We start from the raw sequence: 23263 nt of genomic DNA, 5'->3' as shown, positions 1-23263 counted from the left end.
CAATGGCAAACCCCTTTAATGCACTGATGGCTTCTATGTTTAGTTAAAAAAACGTAATAAAAAGAATCTGAAAAGTAAAGCTGTAGAAATGGCACTTAGCTGATAATTATTTGGACTGTGATGGATGACTGAGGTTTCTCGGTCTCAGTTGGGTATAGTCAACATATTAACAATTCCGGTGAAAATTGCTGTCTGGTCATGTACTCGCAAGATTAAGGATTCTTCTCTCTAAAAATCTAATTCTGGAAGATGAAGAAATGGGATTTTCTGATTCTTGTTAATTGCATATCAGTTCTGTAAAGTATAGGCAGACATTTGAGATGAGTCGGTTTCATTTCTTTAGTGGCTTTAGATTTTTCCTCTCCTATATATATGTTTATCTTGTTCCAAGCACTAAAACGTCAAAACTGCAAAACACAAAGAAGAATTTCCCATCTTGCTGCAGGCAGACAATCATTGCTAAAAATAAAACCTTTTTACAGGGGAGATTGAAAATACTAATCTGTTTGTTAAATTGTTCCTCTAGGTGTCTCTTCAGATCGCCAAGTCAAGAGAACTCTACCCATGGCTCCTTATAATATATAAACGCCAAAATATAAGCTTTAACCAAAGTCAAGCGAGACATTTCATTGCTTAACTGTTATATCACTTACCGTATATATACTCGAGTGTAAGCCGAGTTTTTCAGCAGTTTTTGTGCTGAAAAAGCCTCACTTGGCTTATACTCAAGTATATTTTAAAAAAAACCTTAGTACTCGCCTCCAGTAATTACCCACGGCCTCCTCTTCTCCCCCGGCTCCTCTTCTCCCTGCATCTTCCAGGTTAAAGGCAATGCGGGCAGAGACATTTCTGTGCTCTCTGCCTGCATGCATACACAGTGACGAGGCGTGATGTCATTAGCCGTGGGCGTCATCATCACTAAATACCCCCCAAAAGACAAACAAATAGTATAAGTGAAAACTGAAGCTAGTCCTGCATATAAAAAACACCTACATAGCTCCATAGTCCGAAATGATAAATCAGTTAAAATTAAATACAGTCTGACAACATGACCATGCAAAGAGTGATTTAGTTTTTACCCTCTTTCCCCTAAAATAAGACCCCCCCCTCCCCAGCAAATAGTGCAATTTTGTTCAAGCTTAGAAATATAATGCCCCCCATGATGTAGTATTAGTAGATCATTTGGCTACTGCAAGAGCTTCTGACATTCATGGGATTAAATATGTGATACGAGAAGCTACCCAGGCAAGATGTCTTGTAAGGAAAGTGCTATTGCTAAACGTATGAGATTGATTACAAATGAATGAATATAAGGATTAAAAGTCCATTTAAAGTCTGGTATGCCGTTTTGGTAGTCCCAATGTATATTCCATATTGTAGTTACCAGGCTTATAATCCTTTCATGGACCCCATAATATAAAAATAAGATAATATATACCTATATTCATAGATTATTAACTCTGATAGTAAATTATATTTAACCCCTTAGCGCTCTGTGTATGATATATTGGACGGAGAGCTGATGCCGACACCCCAGTGTAACACCCGCAGTCAGGGAGGGCTTCGATTGCGGGTGTTTAACCCGTTAAGTGCTGTGGTCAGCGCAACCGCCGCATTTAACCTGCCTTTGGGGGTCTTTCCCCCACGATTGCTCCCCCCCCCCTTCTTTGGTAATCGTTGCTATGGCAGCCCTGGGGTCCAATCCGGGTTTATAACAACCCATAGAATAAAAGTAAATCATTATTGAGCCTGCACGGTGAATGCCGTAAAAAAAAAAAAAAACCTGCCAAAAATTATGCCACAAAAATGCAATAAAAAGTGATCAAAAAAATATGTACTCCAGAATGATACTTTTGCAAAGTACAACATTTACCACAAAAAACAAGCCATCAACCAGCTCCATAACCAAAAAAGTACAAGTGTTATGCCACCTGGAAGACGGCGATGGAAAAATGATAGATTTTTCCCCACATTAGGGTTTTATTTGGCAAATTTAGTAAAACATAAGAAAAAATATTCAAGTGTGGTATCTCCGTAATTGTATCGACCCATAGAATAAAGATAACATGATTATTGTCACAAAATGGTGACACTGGAAAAAACATCTAATTCGGCCAAAAAATGCCGTCACATAACAGAAAAAGTTAAAATTTTATAGCCTACAAAAGGGGCCAATGAGGAAACTAAAATCCTGGCAGCTGCAGCGCCCTCCTTCCCTTCTGCGCCTCACTGTGCACCCATAAAAGAAGTAACGGCCACATATGGGGGGTCTCTGTACTCGGGAGAAATTGCATAACAAATTGTAAGATGGGTTTTCTCTTTTTATCTTTTGGAAATGTGTAAATTTTAGGGCTAAATGAACGTATAACCGACAAAATTTGACCATTCTAAATTTCACCTCCATTTTGATGTAATTACTATCAAGGGGTTAACAATTTTTCTAAAAGTTGTTTCTGATAGTTTGAGGGGGGCAGATTTGAAAATGGGTTAATTAAGCCACGTGACATCAAAATAAATTATCCAGACATTTCAAAAATTATGAAATGTAAAGTAGACATATGGGAAATGTTATTCAGCAACTTATTTAGGTGGTAAATCTATCTACCTGAAAATTCACTGATTTTGAACTTCACAAAATCTGCCACAATTTACCAGTAAAGTGAAGTACAACATGTGGGGAAAAAACTATCTCAGAATCACTTTGATAAGTAACAGTTTTCAAAAGTTATAGCCATATAAAGCGACGCAAGTCAGAATCCAAAAAATGGGGCTGAGCCTTAAGCTATAAAATGGCTGCGTCCTTAAGGGGCTATCACGGTTGATCAATGTCTCACATATCCAGTGTATCAATAATTTGGTAATCCCCAGTAGTAAGTTTTTCTCGCACTTCTTTTAAATACAGACGCTTTCCCTTTGAGAGTATATTGCAACCGACGAAGAATCTGTTCCAGATTTGAAACACATTTTGCTTTGAAAATCTTTTTAAAGGAAACCTACCATTTGATTTTATGCATTATGATGCAAACTTACATTGAGAATTCTGTAGCTACACTGATGCAGGATCATATCTTTGTTAATCCCAGAGCCGAGTGGTTTTGCTGATTTAAACAGATAATAGCTTGCTTCAGCGCTTGACCTAGCCTGTGAGTTTTTCTCTGCAGGAGAGAATGATGCAACTGTTCTCCTGTCCAGACAGAATAATCAATTGCTGCACCATCCCCCAGCTGCTGTGTATGAGTGATCCAGCTCAGGGTGATTAGTCATGTCTTGACCAACCTCCATTTTTAATTCCAAGCTCCCGTGTGTAATGTGTTTATGTCAGCCAGCCTGACCCGGATTTCCCAAGGTTCCCTGGATGTTATATAGGATGATAGTGTTTATCAATTCATGGTGTTGCACCCATCCTTTGAAGATTTACGGGAGTTTAAACCAGGACTCCCTTACCGGACAACCATTTCATGTGTATAAGGATGTTAGAGAAGTCGTTGGTTTTTTGTTCATGGAAAAACCTAGTGCCTTTTTAGGAGCAAAAATTAATATAAGACACTGTCCTATTTTTAGGGAAATATAGTAAATATTCTTTATCTTTTGAAAGTATTGAAGATATTGTAGGTCACATCGGCAATGCTGCTGGGTTGTGATTGTGAGCTCCATGGGGACAGGGACTGATCTGCCAAGCTCTATGTAGCGCTGTGTACGCTATATAAATAAAGAAAGAACTATTATTATTATTATTATTATTATTATTATGATGCAAGGTGCCTGCTATACAAGGCCATACATATAAGTTTAGCTGACCCCTTACATTTTTTAAGTGGTTCCAAACTGGATTTTCTCCTTCATTTGTTCTCTGTTCATAAATGTTGTATTCTTCTGTGTTATCCTTTATAGTAATACATATCATTTATATAGTAAATTATGAGCTGCTATAGCACATAATATATGATAATACAATTCACTTCATATCCTACAGCAACTGTTCATCAGTGCAAGGGGGTTTTAATATATGTATTGTCCCTTTCCTTCCATAGTTTATTAGAGTATACAGTGTGGTATTATGGATATTATTTATTTATATGGAAAATATGAAACCTTCATTATATGAATAAAGCATAAAACTGAGGATGGGAGGGTGTGGATAACAATAAGTAGTATTCTTATCAGAATAAGGTTAGGATCCCTCTCATTATTTTAGATTATGCCCAGTGTTAGCGGTAAACACCAGTATAATATTCTACCTTTTATTTCAAATGCATTTAAAAGCCAAATAAACCAGGGCCGGAGGGAGCAACGACCATTTTGCACTTCTACGTTCCTCCACAGCCCTTTACCTTTTTTTTTCATTAAAGGGAACCTGTCGCCAGGTTTTACCCCACAAGACTACTAGATTGCTAAAGAGATAGATGGAAATATGAGCTGCAAGTAAATATCCAGTTCCTGACTATTCAATTGCCTGTATGTCCTATAAGCTTGTTGGTATGTCAATGATACTTATTTTTAATATGATATTAAAAGCATGTTTCTAGCTACAGTACAATAGAAGCTGAAGTGACACTACCCCTGCATCCAATACACTTGTTAAACTTGTGTGTGAAAAGTCATATTTGCCTGACTTTGGGGGATATAAACGAGATTTCACATAAAAGATAGAATTCATCAAAAAACATTTCAAAGCCTAATGAGGCTTTTTTTTTAAAGGGTAACAGCTGCTGACAGGTTCTTTTTTTTTTTTTCTTGGTCTGACTGTGATGACAAATCATACATGCATTTCACATTATACATTAATTTTCACAAATGCATATATAAAAAGTGGATGTGCTCTGTTCCACAAGCATCCACTGTTCAATCATGTTGTTCCAGTCTGAAAAAGTAACATACATAGGCGCAATTAGCACCCTTGTTATTTGATGTTTGCCATAATGTAATTCTCGGAAGAGGCTCCAACGGTAGAGGTCGCTTTTATTTAAGTTCACTTTGAACCCAGACACTTCCCCAAACTCTGCAATGTGAGTCAGGATCCGGGGTATTGCACGTAGTGGATACGATATGAATAACAGTATGTTATCCACATATAGAGCAGTTTTTACGCAGCTATTTCACACTATAGTCCCCCGCTGTTGATAACAGGAGAGTGAAGCGTCCTTGCCAGCGATTTGAGTGCTTAATCAAACAGCAGAGGCGATAAGGCACGTCCCTGTCGCATTCCCCTGTGTAGGTGAATGACTTTTGATTTGAAACCAGACGTTAGGATTTCTGCCCTAGGGTTGGTGTATAAAGCTGTGACAAAGGTACAGAAATGCCTGAGTACCCATATATGTCCAGAACCAGATCCAACCACCACCAGCAGACTTGGTCAAAAGCTTTTCCTGTGTCCAAAGCCAGCAATTCTCTTTTGCTCACCGACGATGGTTGGTGTGGCACCATGTCCAGCATCACCAATACTTGGCGTGTGTTGGTAACCGCATCTCTACCCTTCACAAATCCCATTTCAGATCGACTTATTAATTTGGGTAGCAAGTCAGACAGGCGATTGGCCTGGTTGATTAACAATATAGTCCGATGAGAGCTGGACAGGAAGGGGTCTCTATCCGTAGGGGGGATCGGAGAGCCATGCATTATTTTAGTGAAATATCTGTCAAGCAGTGGTACAACCTGGTCACTGACACTTTTGTAGAACTCCACCGGAAATCTATCCGGCCCTGGTGCTTTCCCATGTCTTAACTGAATTGACCTCCTCTGGTGTTATATCCGTATTTAAACAAGTCATGTCGTCCTCCGATATTATAGGCAAAGTGATCTTGGATAAATACACCACCATCATGACGTGGTCAAATGCCGATGTAAAAAATGGACAGAATGTTGCGGGGTTCCTCATGTATCAGCCCATCTGTGTCTTTCAGCCTATTGATCTGTATTTGTGGTGACTGTTCCTTTGCTAAGTTTCCAAGAAATTTCCCATATTTATTTCCGAATCTGCACAAAGTGGCCTCCTATCTGGTGTGGCTCTGTGATTCCTGATACTCTATCAAGGATTCATGGTGTCTTCTCGCTGACTTCCATGCTTCTGAGTGTAATGGGGTGGGGCGTGATAGGTATGTAGTTCAGGCCTCCCTAAGGGTATTGCTGGTTGGGGCATAACGTTCCCTATTCCATAGTTTGAATGTCGCTACATGATTCATTATTTCCCCCCTAAGCTCCATTTTGTCTGCTTCCCAGCACATGGAAGGCTCAAGTTGTTGGCCTACTTGAGAAAACTCATATTAAAAAAAGGAGTCATCTCTAGCGAGGTAAATCAGAAATCGCCAGCAAAAATCCATCCCTGGCTTAAATGTGGGAGCTATGAATATGGATGTCGGTGCATGGTCTGAAACTAATATTTACCCCACAGTCTTTTCTATCGTGCGCTGGAACAACGACCCCTGCACAAAGATATAGTCCAGTCTGGAAATGGGTGGTGTACATCGGGGTAAAACGTGAATTCCCTGTCGTCAGGGTGATAAAATCTCCAAGTGGAGTCTGGACATGGGTGGTGTATATCCGGGTAAAACGTGAATTCCCTGTCGTCAGGGTGATAAAATCTCCAAGTGGAGATGCCATTTAAAAAAAAAAATTAAATTCTATAAAAAGTGATCAAAAGGTCGTACACTCCTAAAAATGATAACATTGCAAACGTCATCAAAATCCGCAAAAAACGACACCACCCACAGCTCCGTACACCAAAGTATGAAAAAGTTATTAGCGCAAGAAGATGGCAAAATCCCCCCCAAAAATTTTGTACATGAGGTTTTAATTTTTTTAAATGTATGAAAACATTATAATACCTATACAAACCTATATGCATGGTCTGAAACTAATATTTACCCCACAGTCTTGTCTATCGTGCGCTGGAGCAACAACCCCTGCACAAAGATATAGTTTAGTCTGGACATGGGTGGTGTATATCCGGGTAAAACGTGAATTCCCTGTCGTCAGGGTGATAAAATCTCCAAGTGTCTGTCATCCCTAGGTCATTTGATAGTAGCTTCAAGTCAGACTGGGTTTGTGATACAGGTTGTGGTCCAGTAGCTAGGCATGATCTATCTTCTGCAGTGTTCCTTCTAGACCCTGAGCCGCCAGTTACTTCTGAGACCTGACAGGTTTTTTTTTAAAAGGGTCAGAATTGGGTAGGTAATGAACAGTGCCCCTATTATGTTAGAAGACAAAAATTTTGACTACTATAATAGATTTTCATAATTTTTAAGTATAGACTAATTCTCACAGATGGGAAACAAAAAGTTTGGTAATACATCTCTGTATGCAAGCTATGTCCTCTCTATATCACTGCCCAGCAGCAATGGGTCCTAGCCATAACAACTATGTAGAACATCTGTGTGTCCTAACAGACTGTAACCTGGATGCAACAATCAGCCTTCGGTTATATAAGGCCCCTTACCCCATGGGAGGGTGCTTGATCAATAAACCTGCTAGTAGCTGGTGTGTTACAAGGATATCCACTGTAGTTTATCTGTACTACCTGTATTTTATCTCTGCTTGTGTTACCTGAACCTCCTCCATCTGCCCTAACCTCTGCCTTGATTATAGTTACTTGCAAACTTTACCTGGTCACTTGACACTCAACAGAGGCAACTTCATTGTCTAGTGACCTGGTAGTTATTTACAGGGAGTTCCAGTCCCCTGTATGGCGTTAAATGGGGAATATCAGGGGTTCATTTGGACTGCACCCTAGGAAGAAGCCTCTAGTTAAATCTATTCACTGGCAACATTATACTTGCAGAAAAGACCCGATGTACAATCTGCTCAGCCCATCTTGCTCTTTAACATTATACCTGCAGAAAAGACCCGATGTACAATCTGCTCAGCCCATCTTGCTCTATAACATTATGCCTGCAGAAAAGACCCGATGTACAATCTGCTCAGCCCATCTTGCTCTATAACATTATGCCTGCAGAAAAGACCCGATGTACAATCTGCTCAGCCCATCTTGCTCTATAACATTATGCCTGCAGAAAAGACCCGATGTACAATCTGCTCAGCCCCTCTTGCTCTATAACATGCTACCTGCAGATACTACACTATGTAAAATCTCCTCAGCCCTTCCTATAACAAATTGCCTAAGAATTAGACTCCATTTTAAGGAGACAAGTTCCCTTCAAAATTTTCTTTATGCAAAAACCTTTGTTAGAAAATTGCTTCATTGTCAATTTATAAGCAATGGGACAGACTTTTTCTTGAAAAAAGTATGAACACGTCAAAACTATCTGAACCATTGTGACTCTGTCTCATTTTTCTCTTGTAGATGTTGGAGAAGATCTTCTTGATATGTGCGAAAGAAATATATCCCTGAACAAATACCTTGCAAAAACACCAGGTGATATTGTGTTTTCTCTCTTGTGTTGAACTGTAATCTCTATAGAGCGGAGGGAATTGCCGAGCGTTGCGCTCACCGATCTCCATATCGCTATAGAGATAAAAGGAGCAGAATGGTCATGCACGGCCATCTGCTCCATTAGTCTGAGGAGCGGGGAGGGGTCAGTCAAACCCCTCGTTATTGCGATCTGCAGGGGTATCAGCACTGAGACCCCCACTGATGAGCAGGTTAGGCCCTATCCCATGAATAGGGCCTAACTTGCCTTTGTCGGAAAACCCGTTTAACCCCTTACCGACATGTGACGTAATAGTACGTCACATGTCGGGTCCCGGTACATGGAGAGGTACATATTGCAGCAAAGGCTTACCGGTAACACCCGCGATCGGTGCCGGCACCGATTGCGGGTGTTTTACCGCTCATCTCCGCCGGAAAAGGTGGCGGCGGCTTCAAAAAGACGGCAGCGCGCGGGCGCCGCCATCTTTCCGTGGATCTTCGATCCCCGTGATGTCATCGGGGAGCGGCGATCCGTCACCATGGTAGCTTCGGGTCTCACGAAGACCCGAAGCTACTTCGGGTTAACCCATTTATTACAATGTGCTGTCAGCACATTGTAATGTATGAGTAGTAAAATCCCCATATACTGCCATACTGTAGTATGGCAGTATATGATAGGATCGTACAGACACCCTAGGGTTAAAGTACCCTAGGGAGTCTTAAAAATAGTAAAAATAAAAATAAAAAAAAAGTTAAAATAAAAAAATTATAATAAAAAAACCAAAAAATTCAAATCACCCCCCTTTCCCTAGAATTGATATAAATATAAATAAACAGTAAAAATCATAAACACATTAGGTATTGCCGCGTCCGAAAATGCCCGATCTATCAAAATATGATAACGATTTTTCACTGCGTTTAACCCCGTAACGGAAAATCGCGCCCAAGGTCAAAAATGGCACTTATTTGCCATTTTAAAAAAAAATTTAAATCCTATAAAAAGTGATCAAAAGGTCGTACAGTCCTAAAAATGATAACATTGCAAACGTCATCAAAATCCGCAAAAAACGACACCACCCACAGCTCCGTACACCAAAGTATGAAAAAGTTATTAGCGCAAGAAGATGGCAAAATCCCCCAAAAAAATTTTGTACAGGAGGTTTTAATTTTTTTAAATGTATGAAAACATTATAAAACCTATACAAATTTGGTATCCCCATAATCGTACCGACCCAAAGAATAAAGTAGACATGTCATTTGGGGTGCACAGTGAAATCCGTAAAATCCAAGCCCACAAGAATACGGCACAAATGCGTTTTTTTACCAATTTCACTGCATTTGGAATTTTTTTCCTGCTTCCCGGTACACGGCATGGAATATTAAATACCACAATTTTGAAGTGTAATTTGTTACAGATTTTTGAATGTGGGGAGTGAAAAATGAATTTTTTGTTGAATCATCTCACAAGTTAATAGGAAAACAAACAACAACTACAACTTGTCTTGCTCAAAACAAGCAACTTATTGGTCCATGTTTATCAGAAATAGTGCAAACAGTGTGCAACAGATTCAGTCTTCATGAATCTGGCGCCCCCTCTTGCAGAATGCACCATTTTTTGCTGCACTTTGTTCATGCTGTAGATTTGTGATGCTGACAGAGTTGAGGCACATAGCTGGACTAAGCAATAACACTCTCCTTTAGGTGCACATTTTTTTCCATCTTGTCAGACACAGTGGGGCAGATTTATCAAGTGTCTGAAAGTCAGAATATTTTTAGTTGCCCATGGTAACCAATCACACTCCCCTTTAAAATATTCATGAGCACTGACTGGTAAAGTGAAAGCTGAGCTGTGATTGATTGCCATGGGAAACTAGAAATATTTTGACTTTCAGACAGCTTGATAAATCTGCCCCAGTACGTCAGAGCAGACACTTTATAAATACATGTGCGAGCAGTTTGCACTAAAAAGAATGTGCAAAGTCAGACAGAAAACTGGCACAAACACTTCAATAAATGTGGGCCATTATGTTCTTTATACCTCATCTAAGAATAGTGTCAGAAATGGCATTTTTTTTTAAGGGTTATTAAAGTTTACCAGTAGATTGACCTGAATATAGTTCCACTAAAATCTCAACACAACTAGCAAAAAAACAATATTTTGCGTGATATAGGAAATTTAGAAAGTTATGGCTTCTGAAAGGGAAGGTTGATAAAATAAATAGCGTACTTGAACGTAAATGTTAAATCCTGCACTCAGTCCGAATCCGTCGAATCGTCCGACGGCCCGCCCCCCGATTTGTGTCGCATGAATATCCGATCATGTGCGCCACAATACACTTTTAAATGCAGTGCAAATCGGTGATCGTCGGAATATCCAACATTTGTGCGGTCCATGGACCCTTAGTAAATGAGCCCCATTGTGTCTGGGGAAGCCCTGGGCGGCGTAGAGACCATATATGCCCGATGTCTGTAGAAGTCATTCAGTATAGCAAGTTCTGGCTTTGAAAGTTTACTAGGTGGGACACATAGCCCAAACAGTCTCAGTGCGAGACTTGGATAGAATATCCGGGACTATCTCCCAGCTGCCCGTGACTGCGGGACAGAGGTGAATAACCGGGACTGTCCCGCAAAATCTGTGACGGTTGGAGCTATGACTTAGGCTATATTCACACTGCCGTTGCCCGCCTGTACCGTACTGTAGCGGGCAACGGCAGTGTACGGGGAGAGGAGGAGGAGGTGAGCGCAGCAACCTATGGCGCACGGCCCCGTATTACGGGAAAAGATAGGACAGGTCCTATCTTTTTCCCGGGTACGGAACGGTACGGTGCCGTGCGCCCATAGGAGTGTATGGGGGACGTATATCGGCCGTATATACGTCGGCCGTATATACGTCCTCCATACGTTCGTGTGAATGTAGCCTTAGGGTTAAATAACGTGTGCCGATGATATTTCATTAATTCCAACCACTGGCCTTCACAGTGACCGTCACACTGGCATGTTCTGTGTATAGATCACTACAGAGACTAGATGATTTGTTGATACATTTTCTAGGCCTGCCACATCCATTTGATTTGGGCTGGCTGTCCAAAGATTTTTCAGTCCCAGTGTTAATATGTACGTTAAGAAGAAATCCAGACATTTCTTGGTATGTCTAATTGTGTTTGGTTTTGTAAGAATTGGCTATATTTTATTTTAATTTAAGTATAAGAAAATACAGTGTTTCAGATTCGCATTTGTTAATCCATCACTTTTAACCTTTCTAAAATAAGGCATCTGCTGGTGTAGTTTGCAGCTTCTTAAGATATACACTGCTGAATGACCTTTTGCTTAATCCGAAGGTTTACGTTTTATCTGTATACTGCAAATGAGCCTCGTGGGTTTTACCACAGCTCAAAAAATGGATGGCACTGCCAGGAGTTTAAAGTTTCTGTATTTTATAAGTAACACATTTATCATAGGATAAGTTTGTTTTTTTCGACTTCAATGGTTTTTATTAATTTTAACAAATACAAGCATGAAATCCAGTACAATTTGGTAAGTACATAGTATTGAACAGCTACTTGCATACATCTGAAATCTGACGCTATATGTTCTCAAATAAAAGCTATACAAATATACCGGCTATCTCTGAAAGTTGCTTATCTGTTGAAAATTAGATAATCAGACAAATAATCAGAAATAAATTGTATAATAACAAAATAAAAGGAAAGAGGAACCAGAAACTCTTGCAGGGGATTACTCTTACAAATTGAGTCCAGGAAAAAAATTCTTACAGCCCGTGAGGAGGACATCCAGGGCTGCCATATTTTTGAGGAAACCATATGCTAATGCCGCTTCATATGAATATATCTGATTAATCTCAGTTATAAGATCTTCTAATGTAGGAATAGAAAAGGATTTCCACCTCATTGTAAAATCCATACAGTGGCATAACACTGGTCCACCTCACTTGGATCCTACGTAGGGGTACAGTGTAATAAGAGGAATATCTATCTAACAATTCATTTGGACAATATGGTGGATAAACCACATTGATCTGACCAGGGAGTGCGAACTGAACTCTCCTGGACTCACTTACCTGGACAGTCTAAATACATATACCCTACCAAAAAAAGTCTCACTTGAGAGACAAAATTCACACCCACTACAGAAGTCTTCCCCACTAATGCATTTGTGATACATTTATTACCTAGGCTGGCAAATCCGGAAACCAGCACTGGGACACTTAGACACTCTCCATTGATGCAACCCTGTGTTTTTAGTCATAAATTCTCGTTCATTGTATATTTAAACTAATATGAATAAAGGTTAAGTTTTATTCCTTGGTCATGGTGCCTTAGGGCTAGTTAGCCCCCTCTTATAAAGTTAAGAAACGATTCAGGGCACACTCTACTGCTGATTTGAACTGACACCTAGTCCATTAACCTCTTAAAGCTCCATGATGTGTATGTATATATATATATATATATATATAATGTCATGGAGTGCTAAAATAAATATGAAGAGGGCTCACTGCATATTACAGCAAACACCCACCACTAACACCCTCTAATCGTTGCCAGCAAAGCCGTCAGTGGCATTTTAAAAAAATGGCGCGGTGTGTGTAGGTACGCCATCTTTGTTTTGGTGATGTAAGGTCATCGTGATGTCATAGGGGAAAGATGAACTGTTGCCATGACAGCCTTGGGTCTTTACAAGACCCAAGGCTGTCTCGTTTTAGCAGATCTATTAAAATGTGCGATTTATACAATGTAATACATGATGTGGAAAATCTAGTCAGACAACCTTGGGTTAAAGTACCCTAGGGGGGTCTGAAAAATACTGTAGTAAAAAAAAAATGTAAAAAGTTAATATAATAATAAAATAAATCCCATGTTTAAAAATAAACATCCCAAGTTGTCTGTCAAAATATAATACCAGTTATTGCAGACTTTGAACGACACATCACTAACAGACATATAAGGTATTGGGAGTGTATGTTATGGCTGAGATGTAGCAGAGCTGAGAATGTTTTATGCATCTCACGGATCTCATCTCTGATCTGTCTCATCTTTACTTCTGTGTCAGATACTAGTAAATGTTCAGAAGCTAAATTAAATGTATATAAACCTGGACTCCGATAATCTAACCACACTGTCAGCACATGAGAGGGATCATGAAGTGTCTGCTTAGAGAGTCCCCGCCCACACCCTGGAATATTACACTGACCATCAGTTATAGGAGCTAAAACAGCAATAAAACTGAGTGAAATTGCAAAATAAGGGGTTAAAAATGATCTTTATTATGTAAACATCACTAGGGGATTGAAATTTGAGAATTTTCTTTCATGGGCAAACCCTGTTAAAGGGTTAAAATAACAGCCATGAGCTGTTATATTAAGTATTGCATTTAATGCTGTTGTGTGCCAAAAGAAACTACAAATTTTCACTTCCTCCACTAAAAATATTCTCCAGAAACGCTTAAGAGTATTTTTTTCTCTTCATGCCATCATATTGGAGAGGATCGTTGCCTGGCTGGTAATCTGTTGCAATGACAGCCGAAAGCTTCTCCAAGGCACTCATAGGGGTCATAGAATAAGCCACAACAGACCTTGCTGGTGGTAGGCTCTCATACAGATCCAGCATGTTGACACTGTACTGGTATAGTGTGGTATTTTTGTATCACTGATCAGAACCTGAAAAAAAAACCACAATTCTTCCTCCACCTGGTCATCCAGCCAAACTTGGCAATTGTTGGAGAAAAGCCTTGGTGAGAGAGATAGAGAAGAACACAAGATCACTGTGGCTGAGCTCCAGAGATACAGTAGGGAGATGGGAGAAAGTTCCACAAAGTCACCTATCACTGCAGCCCTCCACCGGTCGGGCCTCTTGTACTCACAGAAGCCTCTTTGAAAGCTGCATACAATTTGCACAAAAACACATGAAGGACCCCCAGACCAAGATGAAAAATAAGATTCTCTGATCTGATGAGATGAAGATTGAACTTTTTGGCGTTAATTCTAAGCGGTGTGTGTGGAGAAAACCAGGCGCTGCTCATCATCTGCCAAATACAATCCTAACATGGTGGTGGCAGCATCATGTTATGGATGAGTATTTCAGATGCAGGGACAGTACCACTGGTTACATTTAAAGGAAGGATGAATGCGGCCAAGTCCAGAGATATTCTGGATGAAAACCTCTTCCAGAGTGCTCTGGACCTAAGGCTGGACCAGAGGTTAACCATCCAACAAGACAACGGGGCATGTGTTATCAGGGCCTCTGTGCCACGTCAAGCCTCTTGATGTGTAGCTCTGCGGCAAAGTACCCGCGGGGCTATCGTGCGTCGGTATATGATAAATATGCAGTGGCTTCAGAACAACTCTGTGACCATTCTTGACTGGCCCAGCCAGGGGTCACCCAAATCTAGGTGTAAAAAACTTATCACTTCATTCCCGAGAAGACTCCTGGCTGTACTAGCTCAAAAGCTACTTCTACTCAATACTGAGCAAAGAGGCCGAATACTTGTGTCCATGTGATATTTCAGTTTTTCTTATTTAGATATTTTTGCTAATTTATTACATTTTTTCAGGGTTGGCGCAGAGTGTACATTAATGAGCACAAAATAGAACATTTTTATTGATCTTACCAATTGGCTGCAATGAAACTAAGAGCGAAAAATTAAAAGTGGTCTACATACTTTCTGTACAAGTGTCCCTGGTTTACCATGTTTGATTTTGATGATAGATCTCCGTTAAATACCTGACCCAAAGAGTAAAGGGGATGCATCATCTGGACCGATGTGAAAGCTGTGTGTTTGTTTGTTTTCATTGTACTGTAGTTTTTTCAGCTTTCCCCTACACTTCATGAAATATTTAGTGTGCCAAATACAGTAAAAAGCAAGGAAACTGCATTAAGGGGTTAATTTATGCACAGTTTGATGAAAGGTTAGTGGCTGTTCATGAAATAAAATTCCAGCTCATTTAGTTTCACCAACACTCTTCTTTAGAATGGCAAATAATTCAAAAGTCAAATTCAAATAAGCGGGAGCTCATATTGACAAGGGTTACGCGGACAGTTGGCATTGTTGGTTTATATGTAAATCAGAAATATTACGCCATCTGTTATTATCACACACCAAGGAAAATACCCCAATGTTAATGTATTTAGTATCATCAATTTTATCAAACGGCATTGTGAAAAGAAGCCCTTCAGTACAGTCTGGTCATCGTCACACCTTGCTAAATTATTAGTGTGGAACATCAAGTTCATCTGATTTATTAACATTTCGGGGCATTAGTCATATTCCTGGATCATCATCAGATGATTTAGAAGTCCAGAGCCGCTGGAACAACATGGCTATTACATTGTGAGCAGGGAGAGGGGAACAATCATTACAATGATGTCTGAAGGATTTATTGTTTCCTTTTATGAGCTCTATGTCTTGGGCTTGTGGTAATATACATAATGATACATATGCTAAGAGAAAATGTTAATAAGCCATTTACAGAAATACAGAGGAGTGTACACAATTCCTGGAGACATAAAAGCTACAGACCCGGTTGTATACTTTTTATACTCTAGTATCAGCCGACCCGGATATAATCAGAGGCAATTAGTTTTCTATGAAAAGCTGGGGAATCTTATTGACATAAGTATAAACCTAGGGTGGGAAATACATAAACCACTGGTAAAAAAAAAAATTGACACCAATAGCAGCCTCCCCTCACCAATAAACATGTCCAGCAGCTTCCCCTCACCAATAAACATGTCCAGCAGCCTCCCCTCACAAATAAAATGCCCAGCACAGCCTCCATACATTAACAGCAGAGGAGAAGGTGGGGAGGACTAGAAGCCCATACATTGCCTCCAATACACCAGCAACGGCGGAGCGGTGGTTAAGACTACAAGTTCCAGCACAGCCTCCCATACAGCAGCAGAAGAGAAAGTATGGAGGTCTACAAGTCTCAGCACGGCCTTCCATACAGACGAAGCGGAAGACTACACATAGCAGCACAGCCTCCAATACATTGGCAGCACAGCTCTCAGGTGAAATTTCTATTCCCTGACTGTACCCTTATGATATCTCAGTCTGTTTAAGAAAATATAGAAGAAAGGAATAATCATAGCCCGCTGAAGAATTATGGGATATTGACAAACCAGGGGAGTAAATATGTAGGAATCGCAATGGAGAGAAAGAGGAAGGGCTACATTGCAAAAATGTAAGAGCATTATGTGTGAAAGTTGGTTCATGGTTGGAAAGTTGTGTTTTCACTGGAGGTTTTTTTTACATTATATTTTTTTAAATGGGAATTGGTGAAAATAAGAATGGCACCCTCCATGGTACGGGGTATTAGAAGCCTGCGGCACATGCACAGTGAAGCTGGGTATGCTATACCTGGCTTCATTTTTTTCATTGTGGGCACAGAGGGAAAAAGTATAGGAGTGCATATAGGGCAAATCTACCTAGCAGTTTCCCTTTAAGGCAATTGCAACATCCCCCACCGGGGCCTAGCCCTTGAGGAGAGGCCTGGAGACAGCCGGGGCCCGCGGTACCGGAGTGGCTGGCGGTTGTGGCCTAAGCACGCTATTGTCACGGTGCTTGGTACAGGGGGAACCGGAGGGCTGTCCTACAGCCTGGCAGGTCTCCAGCAGGGTGGTGTTGGCAAGAAATGATGAGGGAGAGGCTGCTATAGCGGATCTCCCTGGGGCAACCCCTTAATGTCCCGAGTGTGAGCCTCTGCGTGATGGACAGGGTGCCTGTGATGAAGGCAGCCGTATTAGCAGGGACCAGATGGAGACAGAAGTTGAAGAAAACAACTTACAGTTCTTTATTTGAACCGGCAGGAACCGCAGCAACGTGCCTTTAACAGGTAGATGGAGTGCTGAGATGCTTTTGGAGGGAGCCTCAGGAGATAGTTCACCAGCCTGGATGTAGAGGGCAGGCTGGGAGGCAGCTGTGTCCTGATAAGAAGCTTCAGCTTGTCCTACAGGGCTTCAGGTATCACCTTTAAAGGTAAGATGATACCCCTTTCCTCACTATACTAACTCTAGTCTTCTTGCTCCACTCTTCAGAGGCAGGGGCTAAGCTCTTCCTGCTCCGGTATGGGCTAGACTGAGATTGCTCACTCACTCACTGAGTCTCTAAGACTCTAAGCTCTTCCTGGCTTCTAAGCCCCTAGAAAAGAACTCCAGAACATTCCTGGCCAGGGGTTTTATTACTTCCCCTCTGGTCAGGTGGTGGCTGCTCCTCCAATCACATCTCAGCTTACAGAGGACAGGGTGTAACACAAGACATTGAATGATAGATAAAATCTTGCATCATACACAAATTTAACTTCTGCCTTGCCAGGCAGGATTCACCACCGCAATATCCCCTATGTCCTATAAGGACCATGTAGTGTAATGTGGTTACATGCAGGTGGGGCGTATTCGCAAACACTCCCTCGCCTTGCATCGGCGAGGGTGTTGCATACCCCGGGGGCAATTGAAAGAGCCGCCCTCGGCTCGACTACAGATGGCTTGGGGCGCAGAGGTGGATACGGGCACTTCGGGGAAGTGCAGGCTATGTGAGGTGTAGGGACAAACCGCCCATGGTCCTGGAGACAGGCACCTGGGTTGGTGTCGGGCTAAGACAAAAACATGTAAGTGCTTGACTGTTGGTCGCTGACGCCATTAAACCGAACTGTACAGTAGGAAAGGTGTGGTGTCATGTACTGTAATCCACTCCTTGCACCAAGGCCTGTATATTTGTTATATCAACACTTCTTCCCTGGCGACAATTATATAGTGTGTATATCTGCATTGCGTTAGCATATGCAACACGAGTACCTCCTGACTGACATCCTTACCCATAGTATGGGTGGCATCCAGGTGCTAACTCTGTAACACCCCCGGTCCCCGAAGGACCCGCAGTTTACGGACTACCCCCATGTGCAAACCTCGGTTTGGGGGATAAGGTAGCGGTCAGTGTTTTACAAAAAGACGGTCCGACACAGCCACACTACAACCTAGAGGGGTAATGCAGACTACTGGCATATAATTTTGACAGTGTGCAAACTGGTTTAGAAGCCCAATGGGTACACATCTTATAACATTACAACGTTACAGATAGATAGGCTACTCAAGGTAGCAGGTTCAAATGTCTCTTTTCCTGCAAAGGAAAGGCATGGAAGTGCAAACATAATGTCTGTACCTAAAAGGAAAGGCATTAAGTGCAAAATAATAATAAATTACATGGCAACTTTTCCTGATAGTATCCGGCGAAAGTCTCTCAAAAGGTCTTTATTAACAAAGTTCATCTTCTGCGTACAGCCCTTGATGTGGGGAAAAGTGCACTAAGAAGCAAAGGGTCTCCTCTAGTGTAGAGGGACATAGTCCCTTGAAGGAATTCCTGCGGTGGCAGAGGAAAGGGTGCTATCATAGCACATGACAGTAGGCAGCGCAAGATATGTCTCTTGACTGAGATAAATAAGGGTGAGCGGGCGCTCAGCCCAAATGGGATAGCAGTAATAAATATACATATGTACAATATTCACAGTACCTGAAGTGGGCTACAGCCCTTCAGGGGTTAATCTTGCTGCTCAAGAGCAATGGCTGCAGGCATGGAAGCAGGAACTGCAGCATGGACATCATCAGCCTGGGTGAAGAAAGCAGTGTTGAGATCTGTCACCTGAAGACATCTGGTGGTAGAAACTGGAACTGCCGACATGGAACACTCAGAAGCTGGAGCTGGAACAGCAGGGAGGTCATCTGCGGCGGCAGGCATCTCAGCAAAGGAAGGAGACAGGCACTTCTCTGGCTGACCTTCTGTAGCTGGGGGCGCTGTGGAGCGCATGATGATGACCGCAGGAGCTGTAACTTCTTCACTGCTGACAGCTGAAGGATTGTTGTTCCGGGACTGACCTGTAGCTCTTGGGGGCGCTGTTGCTCTGGCGGTGGTAACCTCTGTAGCTGGCAGGGCGTTCTCACCGGACAGCCTGGGCCTCTTAGCAGGTGGTCCTGGACACTCCGCAGGACGATCAGCAGCATTAGATAAGGGGTCAGGCCCCTTTAAGAGAGTCCCTTTTGTAGCCGGGCCTCCTATGGGTAGATGTTGGCCCTCTGCAGGGAGGCCGGACTGTACCCCAGCCGGGGCTAAGGGAGATATAGTCACAGTCACTGTGATATAGGCCCTGGGGGCCATGGTACTCACATCCGCGGTGGTCCTCAGGAGGTCTGTCATCGGAGGAGGCAGCCGCTGTGGAGAATCCGCCATTGAAGACTGCGTACGGGAGACAGCAGTAAGCGGTGCAGCAGAGGAAGGGGCCCGAGGCTCGTGGGCAAGCCATGCGACACTTGGTTCTTCATCTCGGAGGCTGTGCGGCATGTCAGCAGGACAAGAGACAGCACGTGGAGAAATCCAAGATGGCCGATTAACCTCTTTGATGCTGGATGGCGGCTGCGCTGACTCTGAGGTACCTCGTGGGCTCTCACTGGCGTTGCAGTGCTGGAGAGTTTCGCGCCAGAGGGCGGAGCTTGAGTCTTTCCCGCCAGGAGCTGTGGCGGGCTGAATTTTCTGCTGTGCCACAGCGCGCTGAGGCAGGATTCGCGCCATACGCGCAGGGGGCAGAGCTTAGCGATGTCTCTGGGTTTCCCGCCAGTGAGGATTTGGCGGGCTGGAAATACTTGCTGCGCCACACGCCTCTGAGGTAAATGCTTCAGGCGCAGCAGCACCGGATGTAGCAGAGCGGAGCTCGACAGCACGTGGCAGCAGTATAACACAGTTCAAAGTAGTAATGCACACAATCACTTGGGCCTAAACCCGGATGGCAGCAGGGTTAGGCAGCACAGTCTTTAATAAAGGAAAGTCTTTAATGCCGTAATAAGGCACAGAAGTATCAATCCTGTTCGTGACGCCACTTGCAACATCCCCCACCGGGGCCTAGCCCTTGAGGAGAGGCCTGGAGACAGCCGGGGCCCGCGGTACCGGAGTGGCTGCGGTTGCGGCCTAAGCACACTATTGTCATGGTGCTTGGTACGGGGGGAACCGGAGGGCTGTCCTACAGCCTGGCAGGTCTCCAGCAGGGTGGTGTTGGCAAGAAATGATGAGGGAGAGGCTGCTATAGCGGATCTCCCTGGGGCAACCCCTTAATTTCCCGAGTGTGAGCCTCTGCGTGATGGACAGGGTGCCTGTGATGAAGGCAGCCGTATTAGCAGGGACCAGACGGAGACAGAAGTTGAAGAAAACAACTTACAGTTCTTTATTTGAACCGGCAGGAACCGCAGCAACGTGCCTTTAACAGGTAGATGGAGTGCTGAGATGCTTTTGGAGGGATTTAGAGACATATGACCGGAGTCAGCAATATAAATCAATTTTTCTTTATATCCAAATGTGAAAAGACATAAAACACCAGTACATCACCATATCTTCGGCAAACAGTGTCAATTGTCCATAAAATTGTAGCACGCTAGGAGATCCTGGCTTTTCACTGAGCAACCGACGCCCGTATGGTCTAGTGTGACGTTTCGGAGGTGTGTCCTCCTTCCTCAGACATGCGTGATACTAGGTAGGTGGAGATTTAAATGCTTTCTTAATACTCATAGTTATACATAACTTATTATATAGCAAAATCTACATTAGATACCACTAACCTAGAAACGAAATACAACAGATATACATACTTACAAAAATACATTAAAATGACATTGTTCGTTCAGACCCCGAGGCTGGACGGTGTCCAACGCTGTAATCCAGTAAACTTCACGCTGAAGTAACTTTTTCTTAAGAGCGGTCTCTTCTTTTATTTCCACACTCTCTAGCACTAGCCATCTAAGATCACTGACATTATGTCTATACTCACGAAAGTGTCTGGCAACACCAGTCTCATGTTTAACCCTTTCACTGACGCTTTTAAGCTCCTCCTCCGTTTTACTAAGGAACTGTCTAATAACAGATCTATGTTCATTAAGTCTAGTTTTGATGGATCTTGTTGTTTGCCCTACATATGCCAAGCCGCACGGGCATTTTAACATATACACGACTGACTGAGTATTACAGGTAAAAAATCCTTTAATCTGTATTGGTGTCCCTTTCCTAGGGTGGTTAAAAGTGTCTCCTTTAATAATACCTGTACAATTTTGACAAGATAGGCAAGCAAATGTACCCTTTTTATTTGTAGCTAAGAACGTTTGCCGTGTTTTTTTCTTTACTGCGATGTCAGATCTGATTAACTCATTGGCGATCGAGCGCCCTTTCTTATAAATGAATTTTGGACAGCTTTTGAATAGTGATCCAAACTTCGGATCGTGAGTAAGTATAGGCCAGTGTTTGGTTATGGTCTTTTTAACCAAATGGGCATGTTTATCGAATTGGGATATATACGATATCCTCTCTTGGTTATTCTTAGGTTTAAATGACCTAACTTGGTCTCTGGATAGACGGGAAACTTCGATGCCAACTCTTTCTACTTCTTTTATCGGATTGCCTCTCTGTACAAATTTTTTAACTAATTTTTCCATCTGAATCAGATATTCACTATCATTACTACAAATCCTGCGAGCTCTTATAAATTGCCCTTTCGGGATCCCTTTAAACGTCTGAGGGGCATGGTAGCTATCGTGTTTAAGCAGGTTATTTCGATCTGTTTCTTTAGTATATAGAGTAGTGGTGAATTGGTCTTGAAATTTCCTCACTTCAACATCTAAGTAATGAATTACTTGCTTATTTTTCTCTGCAGAAAATTTAATAAGGGGATGACATTGGTTCAGATATGTGATAAATTCTTCTAGACTTTGTTCAGACCCCTTCCACAACAGGCAGACATCATCCACATATCTGGTCCACAAACCAATAGATTCAGACCACTGGCTCTCATGTACAAATTCGTTCTTTGTCAAAATTGTACAGGTATTATTAAAGGAGACACTTTTAACCACCCTAGGAAAGGGACACCAATACAGATTAAAGGATTTTTTACCTGTAATACTCAGTCAGTCGTGTATATGTTAAAATGCCCGTGCGGCTTGGCATATGTAGGGCAAACAACAAGATCCATCAAAACTAGACTTAATGAACATAGATCTGTTATTAGACAGTTCCTTAGTAAAACGGAGGAGGAGCTTAAAAGCGTCAGTGAAAGGGTTAAACATGAGACTGGTGTTGCCAGACACTTTCGTGAGTATAGACATAATGTCAGTGATCTTAGATGGCTAGTGCTAGAGAGTGTGGAAATAAAAGAAGAGACCGCTCTTAAGAAAAAGTTACTTCAGCGTGAAGTTTACTGGATTACAGCGTTGGACACCGTCCAGCCTCGGGGTCTGAACGAACAATGTCATTTTAATGTATTTTTGTAAGTATGTATATCTGTTGTATTTCGTTTCTAGGTTAGTGGTATCTAATGTAGATTTTGCTATATAATAAGTTATGTATAACTATGAGTATTAAGAAAGCATTTAAATCTCCACCTACCTAGTATCACGCATGTCTGAGGAAGGAGGACACACCTCCGAAACGTCACACTAGACCATACGGGCGTCGGTTGCTCAGTGAAAAGCCAGGATCTCCTAGCGTGCTACAATTTTATGGACAATTGACACTGTTTGCCGAAGATATGGTGATGTACTGGTGTTTTATGTCTTTTCACATTTGGATATAAAGAAAAATTGATTTATATTGCTGACTCCGGTCATATGTCTCTAAATGCTTGGTTAATGGGTTATGAGAGCCCTCATTTGTAGACCGGTGTACACACTAGGAGTCACATGCTACAGAGCTTTTTTGTTTTTTTTTTTTGGTTGATGAATGCTTTTGGAGGGAGCCTCAGGAGATAGTTCACCAGCCTGGATGTAGAGGGCAGGCTGGGAGGCAGCTGTGTCCTGATAAGAAGCTTCAGCTTGTCCTGCAGGGCTTCAGGTATCACCTTTAAAGGTAAGATGATACCCCTTT

At 42.1% G+C, this 23263-nt stretch overlaps 1 protein-coding gene across 1 annotated transcript in view; it reads left to right on the top strand.

The window, feature by feature from the left end:
* METTL22 (methyltransferase 22, Kin17 lysine) overlaps window positions 1-23263 on the top strand; it is a 151698-nt gene that overhangs the window by 75921 nt on the left and 52514 nt on the right. The window contains exon 6 of the mRNA XM_072120770.1: window positions 8297-8368. Coding sequence (XP_071976871.1) covers window positions 8297-8368 — 72 coding nt within the window. The remainder of the gene's footprint in view (window positions 1-8296; window positions 8369-23263) is intronic.

The sequence above is a fragment of the Engystomops pustulosus genome, chromosome 8 (genome assembly GCF_040894005.1).
Source record: "Engystomops pustulosus chromosome 8, aEngPut4.maternal, whole genome shotgun sequence".
NCBI lineage: Eukaryota > Metazoa > Chordata > Amphibia > Anura > Leptodactylidae > Engystomops > Engystomops pustulosus.
The sequence above is the reverse complement of the archived record's forward strand: the minus strand, read 5'-3'. Positions and strand labels throughout refer to the sequence as shown.